Source organism: Grampus griseus (assembly GCF_964374135.1).
Source record: "Grampus griseus genome assembly, chromosome: 2".
NCBI lineage: Eukaryota > Metazoa > Chordata > Mammalia > Artiodactyla > Delphinidae > Grampus > Grampus griseus.
In genome coordinates this window covers 153,121,092-153,145,898 of record NC_139018.1, presented here as the reverse complement: position 1 = coordinate 153,145,898, position 24,807 = coordinate 153,121,092, and the positions used below count along the sequence as shown (strand labels likewise).

The following is a 24,807-nucleotide window of genomic DNA, read 5'->3' as shown; positions in this document are numbered from 1 at the left end:
GCACAACCTAAAAATCAAGAATTATGTTTTATTGGAGGCATTACTGAAGACTATAGCCTGGGAGACAGCTTCTCAGCTCTGAGGGACTGTTCCAAACAGGAGCCAGGATATAGAGGAGTTTTTGCTGAAAAAAAAAGAGGTAGTCACACATCAAAAGATTACTGCTAATCACACACACTGAAAAACAACAGTCATCTCGAGTTGATGAATTCAGTGCTTCTGTGTATAGGAAGATGCAAGAGTCTGGGCTCATTGAAAGTATTCCTTAGATATGCATCTTAACTATCTAGGGCCAGTCTCCTGGTTTTCTCCTTCCTGAATCCCCTCAGGATGCATCATGGGGGCAGCTGCAGTGGCTGGTGGCTTGATGATGGGGAAACATTGTGGTCCACGCTAAGGCCTCTCGTTGAGAGAGTTTGGCCGGGGCCCTGGAGGACTCGAGGGAACGTGGCTTTCTCCGATCCCCTGTTCCCTTTTCTCTTTCTTCCAGGGAGAAGGGGACGGAGACCTTCAGAGCCTCCGTGGTGCTTCCCAGCAAGGACAAGGCTGCCTTCCTCCTGAGTTACGAGGAGCTCCTGCAGCGGCGGCTGGGGAAGTACGAGCACGTGGTCAGCGTACGGCCCCAGCAGCTGGTGGGGCGGCTGACGGTGGAGGTGACCATTCTGGAGAGGTCGGGCATCGCGGCGCTGGAGGTGCTGGGGCTCCAGAACAGCCGTCGCCAGGGCAGCGGGCGGGGGCGAGGTGAGCGGTGCTGGCCGGATGCACTCAGGTGTCGTGTGCTGACTCCAAGCTGGGCGCTGGCATTAAACCAGATGGCACCCCTGCAGCACAGGCCCCAAGAGGAGGGGGAATCTGAAGGACAGCAGCAAAACAAAGACAGTGTCCTGTACCTTTTTTTTTTTTAAGCCAGGCTCTATCAGGAGATTTAAATGTTCAAATCATTTGACACTGTCGTATCACTCCTGGGAATCTAACCTCGGTGAGACATCTAGAATATCGGTACTGTTACATGTACAAACCCGTTTGATAATATTTGTAGTAGCAAAAACATTCCTTCATCCTAAGTATTCAACCACACAGACGTGATTAGTAAAATAGGGTTACAAAAACAATTCAGCACGTGATAGAGAAAAAAGAGACACAGTTGTATATACACTTTAATGTTAAATATGTTAACTGTGAAGCTGACAAAAGACCAGGAAGTTATATAAAATAATCATTTTATACTAGGGGTAAGGGAGTATGTGGTCGTTTTCTAATACTCTTTTTTTATTATTTTATTTTTCAATACTCTGTTTTTAAAGCAAACTTTTGACATTAACGTAAACATCTAAATAATGTGCTATATCTTTCTAAATTTAAATAATGAAAAATATGTACTGCCAGTTTGACTTAAGACACAGACATTTTTTCTTCATTAGTAAGATTGCTCAATTTGCTTTTTTCTCAAATTTTAATTTTTTAAATAGCACTCTGTTGAAATGATAATGAAAAATTCAATCTAATCTAATTTTAACTACTGTATTAATTTCCACTAATAGTTTACATTAAATATTCACTTGCATTGTGCCTTATCTTAAATATATCAGTAAGGCTTTATGTCAAATTGGTGACAGCATAGATGTGCCCCCAAATTCACCGGGGTTAGAATGACAAGATTTCGGACATCTGTGACACTGAGATCAGGGAAGTGCTGAGTGCTAAGTGATCATGGAGTGTGCAGAATCTGAATTCAACCCCTGTGACTGCAAGGAGGGTCCAGAGTCTCTCAAGAAGGCTTCTCGTACAAGAATATTTAGGGATGAGGTTGGAAGGAGAGGAGAGAAATAACTTGACACGAGGAATAACAGAATGTCGTTATCTTACATGATGCAAAAACAGTCAAGAGCCGGAGCTGGTACGTGGGAGAGTGAACAGTACGGAACATACGCGTTCTGCCCCCAGCACGCAGTTCCGTGAGTGACTCTGGACGTGACAGTATGGAACATATGTGTTCTGCCCCCAGCACGCAGTTCAGTGAGTGACTCTGGACATGACAGTATGGAACATACGCGTTCTGCCCCCAGCACGCAGTTCAGTGAGTGACTCTGGACGTGACAGTATGGAACGTACGCGTTCTGCCCCCAGCACGCAGTTCAGTGAGTGACTCTGGACGTGACAGTATGGAACATACGCGTTCTGCCCCCAGCACGCAGTTCAGTGAGTGACTCTGGTCGTGACAGTATGGAACATACGCGTTCTGCCCCCAGCACGCAGTTCAGTGAGTGACTCTGGACGTGAGAAGTCGTTCACCCTCAAAGACTGGAGTGTGGATTCAGGTCTATTATAAGTTGACTCCAGACAGTGGGCTGGCAGTCCATCCAGATCTCGTCAGAAAGTTACAGATATCATCAAGGGACCTGACATTCAGAAATGGCATGAGATACATGACACCATTCTTAGGTCATCTAGGTCACTGTGTGTATGGTTAATGGATTTTCAATCAGTTATGAACTATGTCCTTGAAAAAAGCTGACCTGGGCCGTGTGAGACTCAGCTTACGCATCTGTAAACAGGGATAGTAACTGTCTCTTAGGGTCATTGGGAAGCTTTTGTGTACATGTGGTGCCGAGTAAGAGCTTAATCATCATAATTATTATCCCCTTCCATTTACTTTTTTTCTCTGCAAATCTTATCTCCCCTATTAGATCATAAGTGATTGTGAAGCAGGTCTTTGTCTGATTAACCTTTGTCTCCTTACAGTATTAAACAGGATGCGTTTTGAAGAGTAGATAGCTAATGAGGTGTCTGCAAAGTAGAGAAGAAAAGGAAGAAAAAAAAGGAAAAGAAAGAAAAAAGAAAAATACACACCTAATCTAATAAGAAAGAACATTTTAAAATTTCATTTCTCCCTATTCACAATTTAGTGGGAAATTTTCCCACATGGGAAGTATGGTCGTCCTGCTGTAGGAATGAAATGGATGTGTGTCTTTCCAGGTTCAGAACCACTGTGACTCTTCAGAGGTGTCCGCGTTGTGGTGTGTGGGTTATGCTTGGAGGGGACAGGTCTGAATCCCGTTGTTAATCCTGTTACTGCTTATCTGCAGGGCCTGTGGGAATCTCAGAGGAATTTTTCCAGACCATTGACCTCTTGGGAATCTGTTTATTTTTAAGAAAATTGTTTTCCTGGCTCTTTGCACCAGAGTAGATATTTTGCCTTCCAGAGTGAGAGGTCTCACAGGCCATTACCCAGGCCAGGTGCAGTGGACCGGGGCCCTTTTGCCCCTCATTCCCATCCAGAGCTCAGCTGTTCCTCTTCCTGCAAAACGGCAGCCCCAGGAGCCAGAGGCATAGGATGTTGTGATTTTGTCTGGACGCTATTGCGTGTTTCCAGAAAGCATCCAGGATAGAGGTGCAGCTAGAATAGCACTTAGACCAGGATGTTGGCTGTGATCGTGTGAATGTGGACCAGAGCCAGCACATGCCTCTGATAGATCTGGCTGTCCTTAAGAGGTCAGATTTCTGGACTTCTCTGACCGCTGGACCCATTGACATCTTTACGGAAGCAATTCTAGATAAAGATGACTACGTGCTAGCTACTAGACTCGGCCCTTGCACACAAGATTATCTCCTTCAGCCTCTAGAACAGCCCTCTCTGGGAGCTTTTGTAAAATACTGAGGGTGTGAGTTCAAATTCCGAGTCTCTCCCTAGTTACGAAAAAAGAAAGAGAAAGGCTAAAAGCAGTGGAACCTACCTTTGCCTCAGTTTACTTGTCCGATGTATGGGGATTGGACCCACGGCTACTGAATCGTAAATGAATGGGCTTTTTCTCAATGTGAAAGCCAATTCGGTGAGATGTACTTTGGAAGCCAAAGCATTATACTTTCTGGATTATTAAAATAGTTAACTCACGTGCATGGTTCAAACTCTAAAAGGATACAAATTGGTATTCGGTACAAGACCAGACTCCCTCTCTCATCTGTCACCCTCCCTTCTCCTCCAGTAACTCCTCTAAAATATTTTTATGATTTGTGAGCTCAGTGGAACAGAGTATTTGAAATTAAGACTTTCCTGGAACATCCCTGGATGTGTGATCTTCTCAAGTCATACACCAGGATAGATATTCCATCTATGTTTAAAGCTGGTTATTTCACTCTCTAGGTTAAAATCTCAAACTTCTTATGGCCCTATGGCACCAAAATTACTGCCCTTTCCATGCTTAAAAAAAAAAAAAACTGGAGGGGGGCATAAAACTTTCATTTATGATCAGATCCCTGATGGCTAGGAGTAAAATAAAATGAGATAAACAAAATAAGAAATAAGGTACCTTGCCTGTTTTATCCCCTTTTGCTTTACATCGGTGATGCTCAAACCTGGCTATACCCTACAGGCACAGGAGAGGTTAAAAAAAAAAAAAAAAACAGATGACTGAGTCCTACCTGAAACACGTGAATTAGAATTTATCTGGGTGAGGCCTGGGTAGCTGTATTTTTGGGGTTTGATATTATTTGAATTTCTATGAGAAACAGATTTTTTATGAGCGCTTTTTAACATGCTTATTTATTTGTAAAGCTAAAGAACAATGTTGAAAAGTTTTTCTACCGCTAAACAGATACGGTTCTGTGACTCTCATTGTTTATCGCTTATATTCTTTGCTTTTTGAAAAAGCAGTTTTTATTGAAGCTCAGTTTGCATAGCATAAAATTTTCTCATTTTAAGTCTATAATTCAGTGATTTTTAGTACATTTGCAGAGTTACGCAACATCAGCACAACCCAACTTTAGAACATTCCTATCACCCCGAAAAGATATTTGTGCCTACTTGCAGTCACTCCCTGTTCCCACCTCAGCCCCAGGCAACCACCAATCTACCTCTGTCTCTATTTTCAGACAGCTGCATTTTTTTTTTTTTTTTTTTTGCGGTACGCGGGCCTCTCACTGTCGTGGCCTCTCCCGTTGCGGAGCACAGGCTCCGGATGCGCAGGCTCAGCGGCCGTGGCTCACGGGCCCAGCCGCTCCGCGGCATGTGGGATCTTCCCGGACCGGGGCACGAACCCGTGTCCCCTGCATCGGCAGGCGGACTCTCAACCACTGCGCCACCAGGGAAGAGCTCAAGTCACTTTTGACTGCAGACTAGCCTGTGTTCTGCATATCCGTAGATGCACAATGAGGGGTTGGTTGAATCTGTTTAAAAATCTTATTTCTCTTTTTCTTTGCTTGGTCTGGTAACCTCGTGACTCTGCCTTTTGCTGTGAAGGCTCTGAGGATTGTAATCAAGGCACCTAGTGTGGTGCCTGGCATAGAGTGGGTGCTCAGTGAATATTTGTTAAAAGAATTTAGGAATAAATAACTGTCGGCAGTGAAGATGCTATTGGATTTTCAATACATTCCTGGCTTGAGTTGGTCAATTTTGTCAGCTCTTGGGTGTAGCTCTTATTCTGTTGTGAAGGAGGGATTAGGAGACAGAATTTGGTTCCAGAAGACTGGTTACAAGAATCTAGATCCCTCCCTTTTCCAGAATTGCCAGATAAAAGACAGGATGCTCCGTTACAGTTGAATTTCAGATAAACAGTATATCCTGTGCAGTATCTGAGACATACTTATCCTAAAAAAAAATCATTCGTGGTTTATCTGAAATTCAAATGTAACCGGACATCCTGTCTTTTTATTTGCTAAATCTGGTGCTCTGCCCTATTAAAGGCTGCATTGTGACTAATGGTTCCCCACTGCTGTGTGTCTTTCCCCTGGATCCAGTCTCCAGTCTGCAGCTGGAAGGGCATGGCCCCTCTTGGCCTCTGTACATTTGCCAGGAAGCAATCTGGTTGTTATGTGAGGGTTTCCAGCATTGTTCAGTGCAGAAATTATTGAGGTATGAATCATTTGGCTCCATAGTTGGATGTGTTTTTTTTTGTTCTGTTTTTAATGCTGATAGGAGGACCCATGTTACTTGTCTGTTTGGACGTTGGCTCTAGTTGGGTCGGCGCTGGCTCTGAGCAGGGTGGCTCCGAGACACCGGGGAGGGTAGCCTTCTCTCTTTCACTTGGTACTGGTGACCCTCCTGCTCTTCTCTGGGAGGCCTCACTCTGTTTCTTCCTTTCTCCTGCTGCTGTCTTAGTTTGCTGTGTAAGGTGGGGTGTTGTCCGGGTGAATGGCACTGTCCACCACAAGTGTGGCTGCAACCAGAGGTGGATGCAGGTGACCTCTATCAACTAGAGCATCTGCCACGCCCACCAGCACACTTTCAAGGTGACCCTCTTGAAGGGCCCTTCCATTCATCTGCCCAAGTATGTGCCAATGTGCTGAGTCGTGTCCAGGTTAAATGTTCCGCAAGCGTACCTTGAGTCCTCACCACGTCCTGTGCTGAACGCCTGGCACCTGCAGATGTCCAAGGCATTGTCACTGCCCTTGAAGAGCTTAGAGTGGGCAGTTTTGAAAAATCAATACGAGTTTTTTTGTAATTGAAGTGTAGTTGATTTACAGTGTCGTGTTAGTTTCAGGTGTACAGCACAGTGATTGTTATACATAAATATATATATATTTTTTCTTTATCAGATTCTTTTCCCTTATAGGTTATTGCAAAATATTGAGTATAGTTCCCTGTGCTATACAGTAGGTCCTTGTTGTTTATCTATTTTATATATAGTAGTGTGTGTATATTAACCCCAAACTCCTAATTTATCCCTCCCCGCCTTTCCCCTTTGGTAACCATAAGTTTGTTTTCTATGTCTGTGAGTCTATTTCTGTTTTGTAAATAAGTTCATTTAAAAATGAACAAAAGTTTTAAATTGTGGTAAAAAGCATATAACATTAAATTGACCATCCTAGTCGTTCTGAAATGTACAGTTCAGTAGTGTTGAGTTTATTCAGAATCTCCAGAATGTCTTCATCTTCCCAAACTGCACCTCTATATCCATTTAACAACTCTCCCTTCTCCCACTGCCCCAGACCTTGGCAACCACCATTCTACTTTCTGCCTCTATGAGTTTAACAACTCTAGGGACCTCGTATAAGTAGAATCATACAGTACTTGTCTTTTCGTGACTGATTTATTTTACTTAGCATCATGTCTTCAGGGTTCCTCCATACTGTGGCACACAACAGGGTTTCCTTCCTTTTTATGGCCGACTGGTATTCCATTGTGCATATAGACCACATCTTGTTCATCCATTTATCTGTAGAAGGACACTTGGGTTGCTTCCCCTTCTTGGCTATTGTGAATAGTATTGCTATGAACATGGCGTGTAGGGTCTTTGAGATCCTGCTTTCACTTCTATTGGGTATATGCCCCAGAGTGGAATTGCTGGATCACGTGGCAGTTCTACTTCTAAGTTTTTGAGGAACCACCATACCGTTTTCTGCAGCGTTGTACCATTTTATATTCCCGCCAACAGTGCACAGGGGTTCCAGTTTTTCCACACCCTTGACAACATTTGCTATTTTCTGGTGGGTTTTTTTGGTTTCTTTTTTGTGTGTGTGTGTGTGTTTTATTTGGTAGTAGCCATCCTACTGGGTAAGAAGAATTGGCAGTTTTGAATAGTAGTATAAGGACACCCTCTGTAAGGTTGCATCTATAAAATGCCACCCAGGTTTTCTCAGTGATTGGGCCGTGTTCTGCCTGAGTGCCAGAGGACAACGTAGAAGAATTTACCAGAAACCTCTTAGTCTTATGTTCCTTTGCTGTCCTAGCACTGCTTTTGCTGGGCCTTCATTTGGTCCAGTTTCAGGCACTTAGAGCAGCTAATGTTGGAGGTCATCAATGGACACAAAATGGTATCAGGAAGGGGTAATTCATGTTTTTAGGGGTTATCTGCATTTAGAATGTATGAGGTAGCTCTACTTGTTTTCATGCATAGTTTCTCTGGGCAAGTCATTCAAACAGGGAAACCTGAGACTCAGTAATGTATCGTTTTGGGGAAAGAAAGAGCTTTGAGTAAGGAGTGAAGTAGTAAGCTAATTGGCTAAGAAATCTGGGCAAACACTGCTTACCTATACAGTGATGGAGTTGAATTTGAACGCCTTCAGCTGTAAATTTGCATTATCATTCTATGCTGTATGTTGTCATATCTATATGATGCTATTTTCAAAAGGATTTAAAATACCAACTATCAATATAGAGGAGAAAGCCCCGTTCCAATAAGAAAACTGCATGTAATAGGGGACTTACAATGGTATTTAAATTCTTTTCCGTCTTCATTGCCTCAACTTTACCACTTTGTTTTTCCCCGAGACCTATCCAATATAGGTACTGTTGACATACATTATGTTAGTTTCAGGTGTACAACAAAATGATTTATTTGTATCTAATGCAAAATGATGACCACAGTAAACCTAGCGACATTCCTCACCATACGTGGTTACAGAATTGTTTTCCTTATGATGAGAACTTTTAAGATCAACTCCCTTAGCACCTCTTAAATATGCAACACAGTATTATTAACCATAGTCGCCATGCCATAATTACATCCCCATCACTTCTTCTTTTAATACTCTGCCAGTTTGCTTGAATGTTGTCTTTATCGTGACCATTGAAGGGTAGTTGGCCAATTATTCACATGTTTTTGACTTGCCCTTTATTGAAGAAATCTCCCCACTGGAGCCCAGGTGAGAAAGTTACATAAGCAAGTATAGACAGTTTAGCCTCTTTTCCAAAGGGAAATGAGTAGACAGTGTTTGTTTGGAAATCCTTTTATAAAATCACCAGGTGTTGGCTGTTTTTCTCCGACAGTTGGCAAACCCAAGGCCCACAGGAAACAGAGGCCAGGAAATCCCCCATCAGTTGACCCAAAGAGGTGTGGCTTTCAGCTGATGACTTTGACTGTGGTTCTTTGCTCCTAAATCTTTTCACCTTTAGACACTGTACATAGCAGTCAGCTTCCCTTTTCCCCCAGGTGGTTGTCTAGGAGGGGAGTGTTTATTTGTGAATAACATCCCTGTTCCCTTCATGCTTTATGCAAAATAGATGACGTGCCTTATTATTACAAGATAGAATCAATGGGAAAAATAGGAATATTTAATGGCACTTGTATGCATGGCTCTTAACTTTATGCGGGCTCCTTGGAGAATCTGGTGAAAGCTACGGACATCTCTCCAGAAAAAAATACACATGTACACTTTCTTTTTTGAAAAAAATATTTATTTTATTTATTTGGTTGTGCTGGGTCTTAGTTGCGACAGGTGGGCTCCTTAGTTGTGGCATGCGAACTCTTAGTTGTGGCATGCATGTGAGATGTAGTTCCCTGACTAGGGATCGAACCTGGGCCCCCTGCATTGGGAGCACGGAGTCTTAACCGCTGCGCCACCAGGGAAGTCCCTACATGTACACTTTCATGCCAAATTCTGTATATAATTTCAGGGAGCTCTTGGGAAGCTACTAATTCCATTATACTTTATAAAGATCATTCTCTGTATCAACATTCTTGAATTCCCTGTTAAGAATGTTCATTATGATGTGCCTTTTTTCCTCTAAATAATGATTATTTGTTTTTACTAAGCTCTTAGTGGTGTAGAGAAACCTGTTATGGGAAAATGTAAACTGTGTTACCAAAGAGTTTTTCTTCCCTCATGAGTTGCCTTTCATCCTAGACAAAAAGAATAAGAAGGTACTTCTGAAGGGGGAGAGGCTGGGGCTATTATGTGTTGAGCATCTACCATGTGCCAGGCACCATCCTCACTTGCTTTTATATATGATGTCACTTAATTCTGACTGTGATTCTATGATGTGGATTTGCAAGATGTGGAACTGAGGCTCAGAGATATTAAGTCTGTCGTTTTGAGTCTCCCAAACTCTAGAGCCCACTTCCTTCGGTATTATGTGGGTTCTAAAATAACACGTATCTTCTTGTTCGAAAACATGGGGCTTTAGACAGGAAGAGGGCATCGTGGGGATGCTAATGACCTGAGAAGCAGGGAAGGGTGGGTGGGAAAAGGGCAGTCGGTGAATCTTCTCAAGGATGCTCTAGAGGCAGTCTTGTGCCCCCGAAGGTCATCTTACACAAGACCACTGATGCTTGGACTAAAACAGGGGGATGACATGAGAAGACACAGTTTCCTTCAATTCAGAGCAATCACCGAAGTTCACTGCTATCCCTGACCAAGTGGGCACGAAGGAGGGCAAACCAATAGGAGGAAAAAATATGTGGTTTCTCATTAGAAAAGTAGATCAGATTCTCACTCTTGGTCTGCTCCCAACCTGTTGCCTTGCACTCTTCATTATGTTTAGGACACATCCCGTGATCGCTGAGGGCCCTGCTAATAAATTAGCTCATTGTACTTACGATTTTGTGGCGGTCACCAGGATGAGCCCCAATTCACAGTCAGGAAAAGCTAAATAGTACTATTCTCCTTTGAGATTTTGGTCAGTAACTGTGGGCAGCCTATACTAATCTCATTGATTTTTTTCATTCTCTAATAAATTTTTTATTAAGATTTTTTCCTTCTCTAATAAAAAGAGGATTTTATTTTCTAGAGATACTACTCTGGAATTTTTCCCAGCAGACCTTTTTTTTTTTTTTGATAGGTAGTGGAAAATTCCTTGGGTCACATTGACTGTCTGGTACTTAGTGGGTGGAGGTCAGTCTCAGGAACCGGGCTTCTTGGTGAATAACCCAGCTGGGAATCAAACCACTCTTTGGGCACATAAAATAAGCCTATTTAGAGGAATCTCATGAATTTTCATCACGCACTAGCAAACATCAGAGGTCAGTAGGAAACAAAAATAATAATACACTATCCTTTCTCATGGCTTATATCAAAGAGCCTAGTCAATTAATTATGAAGAGAGAAATTATACTTTTTAATCCTCAGTACTTTCATTCCACCATGAATGGTATTAATTCAGGGTAATTGTAAAGACCATTTCAATGAGAGAGACTTGAAACATGAAAAAGTAGGTATGTCCTGACAGTGTAAAGAGAGTCAAATCTCATTCATGTAGAATTTTAAGGTTAGAGAGAATCTAGTGGCGCCCAATTACATATATCAAAGGCACATGACCACTGTCTTTGTGCAGGAACCAGAATCACTTGGAAGGATTGTGAAAATACAGATTCCTGGGTCCCACCTCCAGGGTTTCTGACTCAGAGTTTCTGGGATGAACCCAAGAATTTGTGTTTCTAGCAAGTTCCCAGGTGATACTGATGCTGCTGGTCCAAAACTACGTGGTAGAGCTGGTCTGCATCACCCCTGCAGGTGATGAACCCATCCAGCGTTTGCTGGAACACTTCTAGTGAGATGAGTTGTGAAAGCTGCTTCTGCCCACAGGACATCTTTCTTAGAGCTTAGAGATGCTGCACGAAAGTGCTTCCTCGTAACTCTGTCCCTGGTCCTCATTCTGCCAGCTGGAACTACAATGAATACACCTAATCCCCATATAAATGCCTACACAACCAGACTTACCCTAAGATAGAGGTTTATTTGGCAAATAATACTGTGTTCCATCCCAGGGATTGTTTGTTCAATCTATTGGACTATACAGCTTTCAATGAGTTTAATTTTTTTTTTAATTTGGCTATGCCCAGAATAAAGTGTATAAATCTTATGTGTGCAATTTAATGAATTTTTACCTATGTATATACCCAACCAATTACTTTCAGGTCAAGATGTAGAATATTTTCAGCACCCCAAAAGGTCCCCTTATCCTCTTTCCCAGTCAGTATTCACCCCCCAAGGGAACCGCTAGGCTCCTTCAATTGCCATGAGTGAGTTATGCCTGCTCTTGAGTTTTGTGTAAATGGAAACATAGTGAATACTTCCTTTTGTATCTTGTGTTTTCACTCAAAATGACTCTCAGATTCAACCGTGTTGCGAATAGCAGTAGTTCTTTCCTCTTCGTTGCAAGAAGTATCCCAAGTTTGACACGTTGTGTTGTTTTAGAATTCACTGGCCCTTCTATTTTTTGTACCCCTTTGTGGTTGATGATAATGTTAGCTAGCGTGACTGCCCACCATGAATCAGAATGATGCTAGGTACATCACATCACAACCATTTCAATAGTGTGTTTGGTAGACCATTCATCCATTTTATAGATGAGATAACCAGGGCTCAATAACCTGCCCAGAGCCTAAGAGATGATGAGAGGCAGACCCAGTATCAAATGCAGGTCCTTCTGACTCACTTGTGATCCTGAGTTCTTAGCTAATGTATTATCATACCTCTCACTCTTGGGGCTTTGCCAGTAATGACAATGAAAGATTGACTCCAGGGAACACAGGCTGGCACTTGTCAGCATGCCTTTGAGATTTTCACAGCTCCTTCTTCAGATGAGCAGATCTGTTGGAAGTATGTTCTCTTGCATACAATTGACTTTCTGTAAGAACAGACTTTCTGTTTGCTAGCTCTCTGGTCACTCCTGAAATCCCTGCCCTTGATAAGTACAAATAATAGAAGAGTCAGTTCTGCCTGGTGGTTCCTGTTAAGGTTACACCTAAATGGTCTCTAAATAATAATTGTCAGTTCTGTTGAAGGAAATGTCTAAGCTTCCTTTGACTTTTGTCTAATAAGCCCTTAGCAGAAAGAAGTTTATTTATTTATTTTTTTCGGTACGCGGGCCTCTCACTGTGTGGCCTCTCCTGTTGCAGAGCACAGGCTCTGGACACGCAGGCTCAGCAGCCATGGCTCACGGGCCCAGCCACTCCATGGCATGTGGGATCTTCCCAGACCGGGGCACGAACCCGTGTCTCCTGCATCGGCAGGCGGACTCTCAACCACTGCGCCACCAGGGAAGCCCAAGAAGTTTACTCTTAAACACAAATTACCATGGACAAATTATGCCTCATTTCCTTTTTTGTTTTGCTAATTAGGGATGGAAAATTGCTGGTCAGCTTACTCCATGGTACAACTTGAATAGATTTAAAAAGAGAATCAGATGCTGTGCAGCAGTTTTAATCCGGGCTTTGATTCAGTATCTGGATAAAAAGTCCACATACTGATGTTTACGAATTCCTCATTTTGTTTTCATATTCTTCATGATGCATGCAGATCCCAAAACTCTGGGTTTCTGTTGTTCGATATATAGACATGGTGTATGGATATACAAAGGTGGGTAGTCCACGAAATAATTCTCTGTAGTGTGTCCTACGGAAGGAATGAAGGTTAGGAGTGAAACGAGACGCTCTTTGTCATCACTAATTTTTCTTAAATCACATAAAATCCATTGATCCTCTTTCTGGAATTCAATTTATATCCTAAGTTTCATGCTGGGGAAAGCTTTGGGAAATTTTTTCTTTAAAGAGTCATAAGTTTTCTGGACAAACAGTATGTTAGGGCAACCAAATGATTGATGGAGGAAAAGTGTTCCTTACTGAAGAATTCCATATGGAAGGAATGATAGAATTAGAAAGCAGCCTTCTGCGACTCTAATGAAATAGTGAACAGGCAGACATCATCAGTGATTGATAAAACTATTAAGGGAAAGACTGATGAGGAACTTTATCGTGGGTGGTCAGAACCCACCATGAATCTTACTGCAACTAAAAGTAGCCAACTAGATATTGTGTACTTTCTGATGTGATAAAGTAGTAGGGAATCAGCATCACCAAGAAGTGTTCTTGTCCATGGCACTGAAGCTGAGTGTAGCCTGTCTCTAGCTCTACCCACCAGAACACAGGAACTACGGGGGACTGAGCTGTGATTCTCAATCTTAACTGAGCATTAGACTCCCACGGGGAATTTAAACATCTTGATGCCTTGGCTGTGTCGCAGACCAATTAAATGAGCTCTTGGCCCGGGCATTGGTATGTTTTCTACTCCCCCAGATGCTACACTCAACCCAAAATTGGGGACCAGGGCTTCAGAAGAGCAAGTTAAAGGACAGGACAAGTAAACAATCACAAAATACAGAATGTAAGAAACTCCATAGGACAAATAACCAGTGTTTTACAGCACTTATGTGTAGCATTAGAAAAAAGGTGAAGAGGGGGGACACTAGTGGGTTAAAAGAGATTTAAGAAACATAAACCAAATGTGATGTGGGGACTTTGTTATGATCCTGATTCAAACAAAGCAACTGTTCCCAGATAGGTTCTAGAGACTCAGGAAAATTTAAATACAAACTGAGTATAGGTTGATAATTAAGCACTGAGCATTAATTTTGTTACTTGTGCCAGTGGTTTTGTGGTTACACTAAAAGTGTTCTTGTAGTTAGAGATATATACTGAAGTATTCATGGATGAAGGGCTCAGATTTGTTTTAAAATTCTAGGAAACAATTGTGAGAGGATACATAAAAACAGATGCAAAAGATTGGTAAAAGGTTGATAATTGTTAAAGTCAGGTGATGGGTACATGGGAGTTCATTTTACTGTTCTGTCTACTTTTGCGTATTTTAAAAATTCTTATAAGAAAAGATTTAAAAGGAGGCATAGAAGTGAAATATATGCTAACATACCTGGTGCATTGTGATATGTTATCTGTACAAAGTTTTGGGAGTTCATATGAAACATAAACCTGCACTAAAATAAAGTCTAACCCTTTGTGTCCATGCAAAATAGATCTTGTTTCTTTTCAGAAAAAATTTATGTATTCAGTTATTAATTATCTTTATATCTTGCTTACAGATGATTCTGGGCCACCTCCTTCTACTGTTATCAACCAAAACGAAACTTTTGCCAAAGTCGTTTTTAAACCTACTGTGGTCCAACAAGCCAAGATTGCCCAGAATGGCATTTTGGGAGATTTCATCATTAGATATGATGTTAATAGGGAACAGAGCATTGGGGACATCCAGGTAATGGGTTCGTTGTTGCTGTTTCATGTTAGTTGCTTGATACTCTTAGTTACACCCAGAACTAGGGATTTCAATACTTACCTATGGGAGAGAGAACTTCCAGTTCTTAGGAAATCTGTTTTAACCCCAAATATGTCTCCAAGAAGACCAGCAGTGTTCCCTTGCTGGAGGCTGCGGCTATCTGTTTCCTGAGTCAGTAATCTGGAACCGAATGAAACCTATAATTTTCCCTGCAGTGTTTTAGATGAAGTTAGAACTTAGTTCATCTTTAATTTTAACTTAGAGAGACTGGCCCATGGCTCCTTTTTCTTAGGTTATGTTGCTCCAAAGACAGGGCGGGAATATCAAAATGTATTAATGTGCATCCAGGATGTAAGCAGTCTTTATGTCTTAACATGAAAGGTGGTTAGGAAAAACCAGATAATGAAGGGAGCAGGATTCTCAAGTGACAAGGGTCAAGAAGGGATGGATAATTTAAATTGATTTAGTCAGTGTAGTCGATATGCTTTTAAGGAATGACTTTATACAGATTAAATTAGCAATTAGTCAAAGATGTCACAAAGAAAGAAAACTACAGACCAATATCACTGATGAACATAGATGCAAAAATCCTCAACAGAATACTAGCAAACAATCCAACAGCACATTAAAAGGATCATACGGGCTTCCCTGGTGGCACAGTGGTTGAGAGTCCACCTGCCGATGCAGGGGTCACGGGTTCGTGCCTCGGTCTGGGAAGATCCCACATGCCGTGGAGCAGCTGGGCCCGTGGGCCATGGCCGCTGGGCCTGTGCGCCCGGAGCCTATGCTCTGCAATGGGAGAGGCCAAGACGGTGAGAGGCCCATGTACCACAAAAAAAATAAATAAAATAAAAGGATCATACACCATGATCAAGTGGGGTTTATCCCAGGAATGCAAGGATTCTTCAATATACGCAAATCAATCAATGTGATACACCATGTTAACAAATTCAAGGAGAAAAACCATATGGTCATTCAATAGATGCAGAGAAAGCTTTCAACAAAATTCAACATCCATTTATGATTAAAAAAACTCTCCAGAAAATGGGTATAGAGGGAACTTACCTCAACATAATAAACGCCATATATGACAAACCCACAGCCAACATTGTTCTCAATGGTGAAAAACTGAAACCGTTTCCTCTAAGATCAGGAACAAGACAAGGTTGTCCACTCTCACCACTATTATTCAACATAGTTTTGGAAGTTTTAGCCACAGCAATCAGAGAAGAAAAAGAAATAAAAGGAATCCAAATTGGAAAAGAAGTAAAGCTGTAACTGTTTGCAGATGGCATGATACTATACATAGAGAATCTTAAAGATGCTACCAGAAAACTACTAGAGCTAATCCATGAATTTGGTCAAGTAGCAGGATACAAAATTAATGCACAGAAATCTCTTGCATTCCTATACACTAATGATGAAAAATCTGAAAGTGAAATTAAGGAAACACTCCCATTTACCAGTGGAACAAAAAGAATAAAATACCTAGGAATAAACCTACCTAAGGAGGCAAAAGACCTGTATGCAGAAAACTGTAAGACACTGATGAAACAAATTAAAGATGATACAAACAGATAGAGAGCTATACCATGTTCTTGGATGGGAAGAATCAACATTGTGAAAATGACTATACTACCCAAAGCAATCTGCAGATACAATGCAATCCCTATCAAACTACCAATGGCATTTTTCACAGGACTAGAACAAAAAATTTCACAATTTGTATAGAAACACAAAAGACCCCGAATAGCCAACGCAATCTTGAGAAAGAAAAACAGAGCTGGAGGAATCAGGCTCCCTGACTTCAGACTGTACTATAAAGCTACAGTAATCAAGACAGTATGGTACTGGCACAAAAGCAGAAGTATAGATCAATGGAACAGGATAGAAAGCCCAGAGGTAAACCCACACACATATGGTCACCTTATCTTTGATAAAGGAGGCAAGAATATACAATAGAGAAAAGACAGCCTCTTTAATAAGTGGTGCTGGGAAAACTGGACAGCTACATGTAAAAGAATGAAATTAGAACACTCCCTAACACCATACACAAAAATAAGCTCAAAATGGATTAAAGACCTAAATGTAAGGCCAGTCACTATAAAACTCTTAGAGGAAAACATACACAGAACACTCTATGACATAAATCACAGCAAGATCCTTTTTGACCCACCTCCTAGAAAAATGGAAATAAAAACAAAAATAAACAAATGGGACCTAATGAAACTTAAAAACTTTTGCACAACAAAGGAAACCATAAACAAGACCAAAAGACAACCCTCAGAATGGGAGAAAATATTTGCAAATGAAGCAACTGACAAAGGATTAATCTTCAAAATTTACAAGCAGCTCATGCAGCTCAATATCAAAAAAACAAACAACCCAATCCAAAAATAGACGGAAGACCTAAATAGACATTTCTCCAAAGAAGATATGCAGATTGCCAACAAACACATGAAAGGATGTTCAACATCACTAATCATTAGAGAAATGCAAATCAAAACTACAGTGAGGTATCACCTCACACCAGTCTGAATGGCCATCATCAAAAAATCTACAAACAACAAATGCTGGAGAGGGTGTGGAGAAAAGGGAACCGTCTTGCACTGTTGCTTGGAATGTAAATTAATACAGCCACTATGTAGAACAGTATGTAGGTTCCTTAAAAAACTAACAATAGAACTATCATAAGACCCAGCAATCCCACTACTGGGTATATATCCTGAGAAAATGATAATTCATAAAGAGTCATGTACCACAATGTTCATTGCAGCTCTATTTACAATAACCAGGACATGGAAGCAACCTAAGTGTCCATCAACAGATGAATGGATAAAGAAGATGTGGCACATATATACAATGGAATATTACTCATCCATAAAAAGAAACAAAATTGAGTTATTTGTTGTGAGGTGGATGGACCTAGAGTCTGTCATACAGAGTGAAGTAAGTCAGAAAGGGAAAAATACCATATGTTAACACATATATATGGAATCTAAAAAAAAAAATAATGAGGTTCTGAAGAACCTAGGGACAGGACAGGAATAAAGACACAGACATAGAGAATGGACTTGAGGACACAGGGAGTGGGAAGGGTAAGCTGGGACGAAGTGAGAGAGTGGCATGGACATAGATACACTACCAAATGTAAAATAGATAGCTAGTGGGCAGCAGCCACATAGTGCAGGGAGATCAGCTCAGTGCTTTGTGACCACCTAGAGGGGTGGGATAGGGAGGGTGGGAGGGAGAAATGAGAGGGAGGAGATATGGGGATAAATGTGTATGTATAGCTGATTCACTTTGTTATAAAGCAGAAACACACCATTGTAAAGCAATTATACTCCCATAAAGATGTTTAAATAAATAAACAAATTAATTCATTAATTTGCAGTTAGTTGGAGGAATCAGGACCATGGATACTTTTGCTCTGGGTACGGAATCTGGCCCTAGACTCTGTTTCATGCTACCTTTGACTTTTATTAGAGATCGCATAGACTATCCATTTTGGTTTGTTTTCCTACCTAATCTGGGTACTACCATTTTTACATTCTTTTCCCTCCACCAGGTTCTAAATGGCTATTTTGTGCACTACTTTGCCCCCAAAGACCTTCCTCCGTTACCCAAGAATGTGGTGTTTGTGCTTGACAGCAGTGCCTCCATGGTGGGAACCAAACTGCGGCAGGTGAGTGAGTGCTTCCTGCCCGTTTTTTCCTCTCTCACATTTGCCTGGGACAGTGATGTTCTCAGTGAATAGAATTCAACTGATGACAAATGTCTGCTTTACCATTCAGCTGTTCCTGCCTGTGGGGAACCTTCCTGAACTGATTCAGTTAAGCCAGGGACATAAATTATCATTTCAGCCTGGGGGTTTTAGGAGAGCAGAGGGCTGTAGAAACACCTTGAAATAAAGGGGACTGGCAGGGTAGATAGTGTGAATGAGAGGGGAATTCGAGGAGAAGGCCACTCAACAGCACCATTGTTGATGGAATAATTCCTTTCAGTAGTGATGTCCTTTGAGAACAACGGAATAAAATCATTGGCAGCCCCCTTGGCCTGTAGTTAGAACCAAGGACTTGTATCTCAGTAATTCAGGACTAATATTCTCACAGTATTTAGGATGAATCTTAGAATTCCAGGGATGGGGGGACATTAAGGGGACCTGTAGTCTGTGCTGAAAAATTAAATTATCCCCAAAATACAACTATTTACCTTTTTTCACAAACCATAGGAAAAGGCTATTCCTTATCCTACTCTTGTATCATAAATATCAGAAATTTGCATTTATAGTATATTTCCAACTCACATAGTGGAAAACAGAACTTTTTCTGTACTGGTTGCCAGATCAACGAATATCTCTACATTCAACAAAGAACTAGGTCTCTTAGGTTTCTTTCTTAATTCATTATCTGTTTTTATCAATTAATGATAAATATGTGGTCTAATGAGTAAAATAGTATCTGAAACCTCTTAAGAACCCTCTGTCCCCCCTGTTTCCACCCCTAGGTTTCCCTCCACATAGAATTGAACCTGATCTTAGCTGATAAATTATTGCAAACATTTTCTGTTATTACTTTGTAGTTACTTTCACCATTTATATTTTTAAAAAGATGCAGTATTATATGTATATATAGACCTCACCATGTGGCTTGTGGGATCTTAGTTCCCCAACCAGGGACTGAACCCAGGTCCCTGGCATTGGAAGTGTGGCATCCTAACCAGTGGACTGCCAGGGAATTCCCAGTATAATATATTGATCTTTTCTCCATGACGTCTGATTTTCCCCCACCCCAAAATCGTGAAAAATATATTCCAAAATGTGATACAAGGATTTGTTTTAACTCTTTTCTTTTGGAGGATAGCCAAATATAATTTTTAACTTGTATAGGGGAAGGTAACCTCTCCTGTAAGCTAGATTTTCCTGGTTCTTCTGCATCACGTTCTTGTACAGTCAGCCTGCTGACTCCTTCCTTTCTAATACTTTTTCTTCAGTCAGCATCTCTGACCTTCCATCTGGGATTCCTTTTTTTTTTTTTTTCTTTTTTTGCACCTGAAGAACATTCACTGGTATCTTTTTAATGGTGGGTCTGCTGGTACAGACTTCTCAGTTTTTGCTTGTCTGAAATGATTTATTTCCCTCTCCTTCTTTAAGGATATTATTACTGGGGATGTCAGTTCTATGTTGGCAGTGATGTTCTTTCAGCCCATTGAAGGTATATTCCATTGTCACCTGGGTTCCATTGTTGCTGTTGAAAAGTCCATAATAATTTAAACTGTCGTTCCTCTAAAGGTAATCTTTTATGGTCAACTGTCTTTAAGATTTTCCTCTTCATCTTTAGTTCTCTGTAGTTTTAAAATGATGGTTCTAGGTGTGTATTTCTTCTTATTTTTTTCTCCCTGAAGTTCCTAAGGCTTCATGAATTGGGGGATTCATGGGAAAGGCATCAGCTGTCATCCATGAAATTGCTTCAACTCACTTTTCCTCTTGGGATTCCCATGTTAGATTTTTTTTCTCCATATTCTCTGTGTTTCCCATGATGTCTTCTGTATATTCCAAATTTTGCCTTTCCATGCTTCATTCCAACCTGTCTTCCAGTTCACAGATTCTCCCTTCAGGTCTGATCTGCTGTTAAACTCACCCATTGAGTTATTTCAGGTATTGTGTTTTTTAGTTCTAGAATTTCCATTTGGTTCTTTTTCAGATTTGCTCTCTCACTTTTTAGAATGTTATGTACTAAGTTTTTAATATTTTTTTATTTTCTCAAGCACAATACACATAGCAATTTAAAGTCCGTATCTGATAATTGCAAACTCTAGAGCCACTTAAGAGCTGTTTTGATTGTCACTCATCTTTTCTCCAGTGTGACTGGTTATCTTCCATTGTGTGATGGACATTATATTGAAAATGTTTTGTAGAAATAGTTTGAGGCCTAGGATCAGGATCTATTCCTCTAGAGAGTTTTGAGTTATTTCTGTCAGGTTCCTGGGGGAATAACAAGCTGGGATCATTTTAGTCCATTTTCAGGGCTTGAGATTTTTATGGGCAGACCAGATGGCTCAGAGCTGGATTGCAGTCCTTTCAAAAGCTGGTTTATTTCTATCCTTGGAGGTCTCTGGACGTCAGCTCTTGGATGCTTAAGCTAAAAAGTGATCCCAGATGCTGAGCCCACCTCTTTAAATTTTCATCTTCTCCCAGATATTTTTCTCACTATTTTATTAACTCTTTGATACTTTCAAGATTTAAAAATATATACATTTTGTTTAACTTTTCAGTTGTTCTTAGTGGGAAGGTTGAGTACGAATTGCATGTAGGTTTTACTTATGGGCATCATTTTCCAAAGTTTTATTCACATATAAGTGAAGCATTCTTTTGTTGTGGTTGATTATTTATTGATGTTTCAGAGGCCTTATAACCTTTCCATATTTACTAAGTACTCTGTAAAGTTCCTTGCTTTATGTACTCCAGGTTCTTAAATGCCATTTGTTTGCTAAGTTGTTTTTGTGCCTTTGGTGGATAATATCAATAGATGTGGACAGAAGGATAATCATGGCTTCTTTTGAGACCACTGTTGGCCACAGAATACAGTGTTAATTAGGCCTTGTATATGATCCAGTATAATAATTCCCATTTGGAATTCCAGTCAGTTAACAGCTGCAGAGTAGGTGCCATGTGCTACATTTCCCTGTGTATCTCATTAAATTCCTATGCACCTATGGCACTTCAGATTTTCTGGGTTTTTTTTTTTCTCTTTTCTTTAAGACAACAAGCTTCGTGAGGGCAGGGTTTGGGTTTCCTCTATAGAAAACAGCATTTGATGAAGATATTGATGATTAAAGTTGCTGCAACCAATCTGAATTCAGTAAATATTTTATATTTTGATATTTTTACTTACCATCATATTATAAATTATCCAATGGTTTTAAATATTCTTTCAAAACCTGATTTTAATGGCCACAGAGCAGCACTATTCCACAGAAACCTCTGTGAGAATGGGGATGTTTGGTACCACTGCTATCCAGTATGGTAGCCACATTGAGCATTTGAGCAACTGAGGAGCTGAATATTTAATTTTATTTAATTTTAATACATTTAAATTTAAATACCGCATGTGGCTGATGGTTACCATTATTGGACAGTGCAGCTAAACAATATTTACTCCACCAGCACGAGAGACTTTGAAGTTATTTCCATTTTTTGCTAATATAAGCAGCATCGGAATGACTGTCTTCAGTAGAAATCCGTGGCTGTATGCCTGATCATTTTCTTTAGTTACATTTTTTAGAAGTGGGGCAAGGAACACCAACCCATTTGTGGTTTTTAATTCATATTGCAAAAACATCTTTCCAGAAAGACCAATTTATAACATTTAAACCTGTTACCAGACTAAGAATTCTAAATAAATTAAGCAGTTAAAAGTAATCAATGAACCACATGCCAAAATATGTAAGAAAATATAGGTGCACATTTAACTACTTTTGAAGTAAGGAAAGACTTTCTAAACTTAAAAGCAATGAAAGTAATTACAAAGGAAGAAGATCAATAACTTCAGCTATATAAAAATTTCAAACTTCTGTTTTAAATAAAAAGGGAACAAAAGACTGGGGAAAACTTTGCAGCAAAAAGAGGTTTATCTTTAATATATAAAGTGCTATATGAGGAGGAAAGGAGTTTATCTTTAATATGTAAAGAGCTACTCCAGATCAATGAAATTAATTCTGTATAAGAAAATGGGCAAAGGATGTGAAACAATTTACAGAGAATAAGAAGATTCAATAAGATTATGAAAAAGAGTCAATTGTACTAGTAACTAAAGAAATGCAAGTTTAAAGAAATACGATTTTCATCTTCATAATGTAAATTACTTATAATGACAGTTTCTATTGTATGCATTTGTAGAACTCAACAAAATTATAATATTTAAATGGTTTCCTAATAAATATTAAGAAACACCCAAATGGTAACATGCATGATCAGTTCTACTGCATGGTCACAAGAAGGCCCTTCATCACCCAAAGGCTACAGCAGCTTGAAAGCCTCTCACATCTTCAGGAACCTGAGTCACTTCAGGATTTAACCTCAAGCCCAGTCCATTCCAGCGCACATGGGTCTTCTCCCACTTCTTATGGGAGAACTATCAATAACCTTCTTACCAAATAACCCCCAGAAAGATAAATCCGGCCCCAAGTTGTGCAGACAAAATCAATGAACTGAACCAGGGGCTCCTAGACTTACCTTTAATGGTCACATAATTCAGATGCTTCTTAAAAATGGAGCATGAAGCATTTTCAATATGCTAAGGCAATTACATGAATTATTTAATTAATGAGTATTTAATCTTTATAACGATTTGGTTGTCATCCCCATTTTACTGATGGAGAAACTGAGGCTTTGCAAAGGTAGATAACACAGCTAGTAAATGGCAGGGCCAGGCTTCAAAGTCAGGTCTGACCCTGAAGGCCATAAATCAAACCAAGATGCTGTGAGGTCTCAGTGAAAGTAACGGGGTGATGAGACAGCCTTCCCATGTGAAGTGACAGATGTGCAGATGGCAACACGGTCAATGCCTTTACATTTCAAGACTCAGTTGAGAAGGCTGCATCTAGAGGGAGGGATTTCCTTACCAAGTGCAGTGTAATGATAGATGTCACTCTGTTATTCTCCCCTCTTCCTTCATTCCTGGATAGGGAATCCCATTCCTTGCAAGGCACTGAACGTCTAGCATGCACTCTGCTGCCTTCTGAGCCGCAGTGTGGCCGCTTTCCAGGAGAACCACCCTAGAGCAGCCAAACACATGTCAGAAGCCTCCAGGCATTTTCTAAAGCCCGTGGCTGCCTTGAGTGGTTTTGAAAACCGCTGACTGTTTTAGCAGCTCTCATCTCCTTGAAGGCCACAGCCCTGAGTGAACAGCTTAGCTGGCTCTTCGTAGAGTCTGGTACACAGTATTGTGTCCCCTGGTGAAGAGGGAGATTACCCCCAAACACAGGGCTTTGGTGATATGTCAGCAGGCTTGACAACATCAGCCATGTGTCTCGGGTCCACTCTTGTGCTGTGAAGAATCATGCATTCACTCTCATCCTGGATGTTCTTGGCTCCCGCATCTTTGAAGGGCCCGAGATACTTCACTGATTTATCACAATGTTGGGCATATAGTTGGTATTGAGTAAGTACTTAAGCAACTGACCTATAAGGAATTGTAAAGGTCATTTCACCTTAAAATGTATTCTTAGTCAAGGGTCTGTCAGTACCTGGGGAGCGCCCCGAACTGTGTGCGTTTGGCATTGTCTCGTTCTGGTCCTCACATCCTGGTAGGAATGTGAGCCTGGATGCCGGGACTTAACCAGCCTGGGGGCAGCTTCAGCAACTCCTGCAGCTGCTGGCTCAGGGCTCAGCTCCGTTTTCTCTCCACCTGCTCTTGCTGAAAAATATATTGAGATGGCTCTGGTGTTGGGTCAGGCAAGATTTCTGCCTCCCAGCTTGAGTTTGTGAAACCTCTTAGTGAGACGGGGATCTGAAGAGGAACAAAAACCGTGAGCGGGTTAGACCTTTTTTACTCTGTCTGGTTACCTGCTTAAGGGATTGGCACAAGCAAACATAACGTGGGAACACTGAGGATAGTAGGTGTCTATTAAATACAGTCTTCTTCGACAAGGGTCTGCATGTTCTTCTCTTTCTTTGCCCTAAGCTATATTATTGGACCTACTACTTTTGCCTTCATATGAAGGAGCTTGGCTAAGGGACCCGCTTTGGCGACCAAGCAGTGGCTAACACATGAGTTAACAGATGTCTTTCATGCCATAACTTTCTGCAGACTTGCTCCATTCTCTGCCAATCCTAGACTCCCATGTGGCTTTGGGAGGTTGTCTTCCTTTCTCCGTTTAATGTAGTCAACAGTTTTCGAGGGCAAAGAACAAGCGCAGAGGTGCTTATCTGTAATTGCCAAACTAAAATGAGGGGAAATGTGAGCTTGTGAATCGGAGAACTCGCATCTGAATTTCATTCGTGCTTCCTTCACTGGCTTACTTCATGCTCCAGAACCTCACTTTCTTCTTCTCTGTGCAAAATTGGGCTTCCATGTGCTATTTGGA

The 24,807-nt window shown here is 40.8% G+C and overlaps 1 protein-coding gene across 2 annotated transcripts in view; it reads left to right on the top strand.

Moving 5' to 3' along the window:
- ITIH5 (inter-alpha-trypsin inhibitor heavy chain 5) overlaps positions 1-24,807 on the top strand; it is a 74,453-nt gene that overhangs the window by 22,245 nt on the left and 27,401 nt on the right. For both annotated transcript variants that reach the window (XM_082649297.1, XM_082649296.1), the window contains 3 exons: positions 491-741; positions 14,531-14,700; positions 18,290-18,406. In XM_082649297.1, coding sequence (XP_082505423.1) covers positions 491-741; positions 14,531-14,700; positions 18,290-18,406 — 538 coding nt within the window. The remainder of the gene's footprint in view (positions 1-490; positions 742-14,530; positions 14,701-18,289; positions 18,407-24,807) is intronic.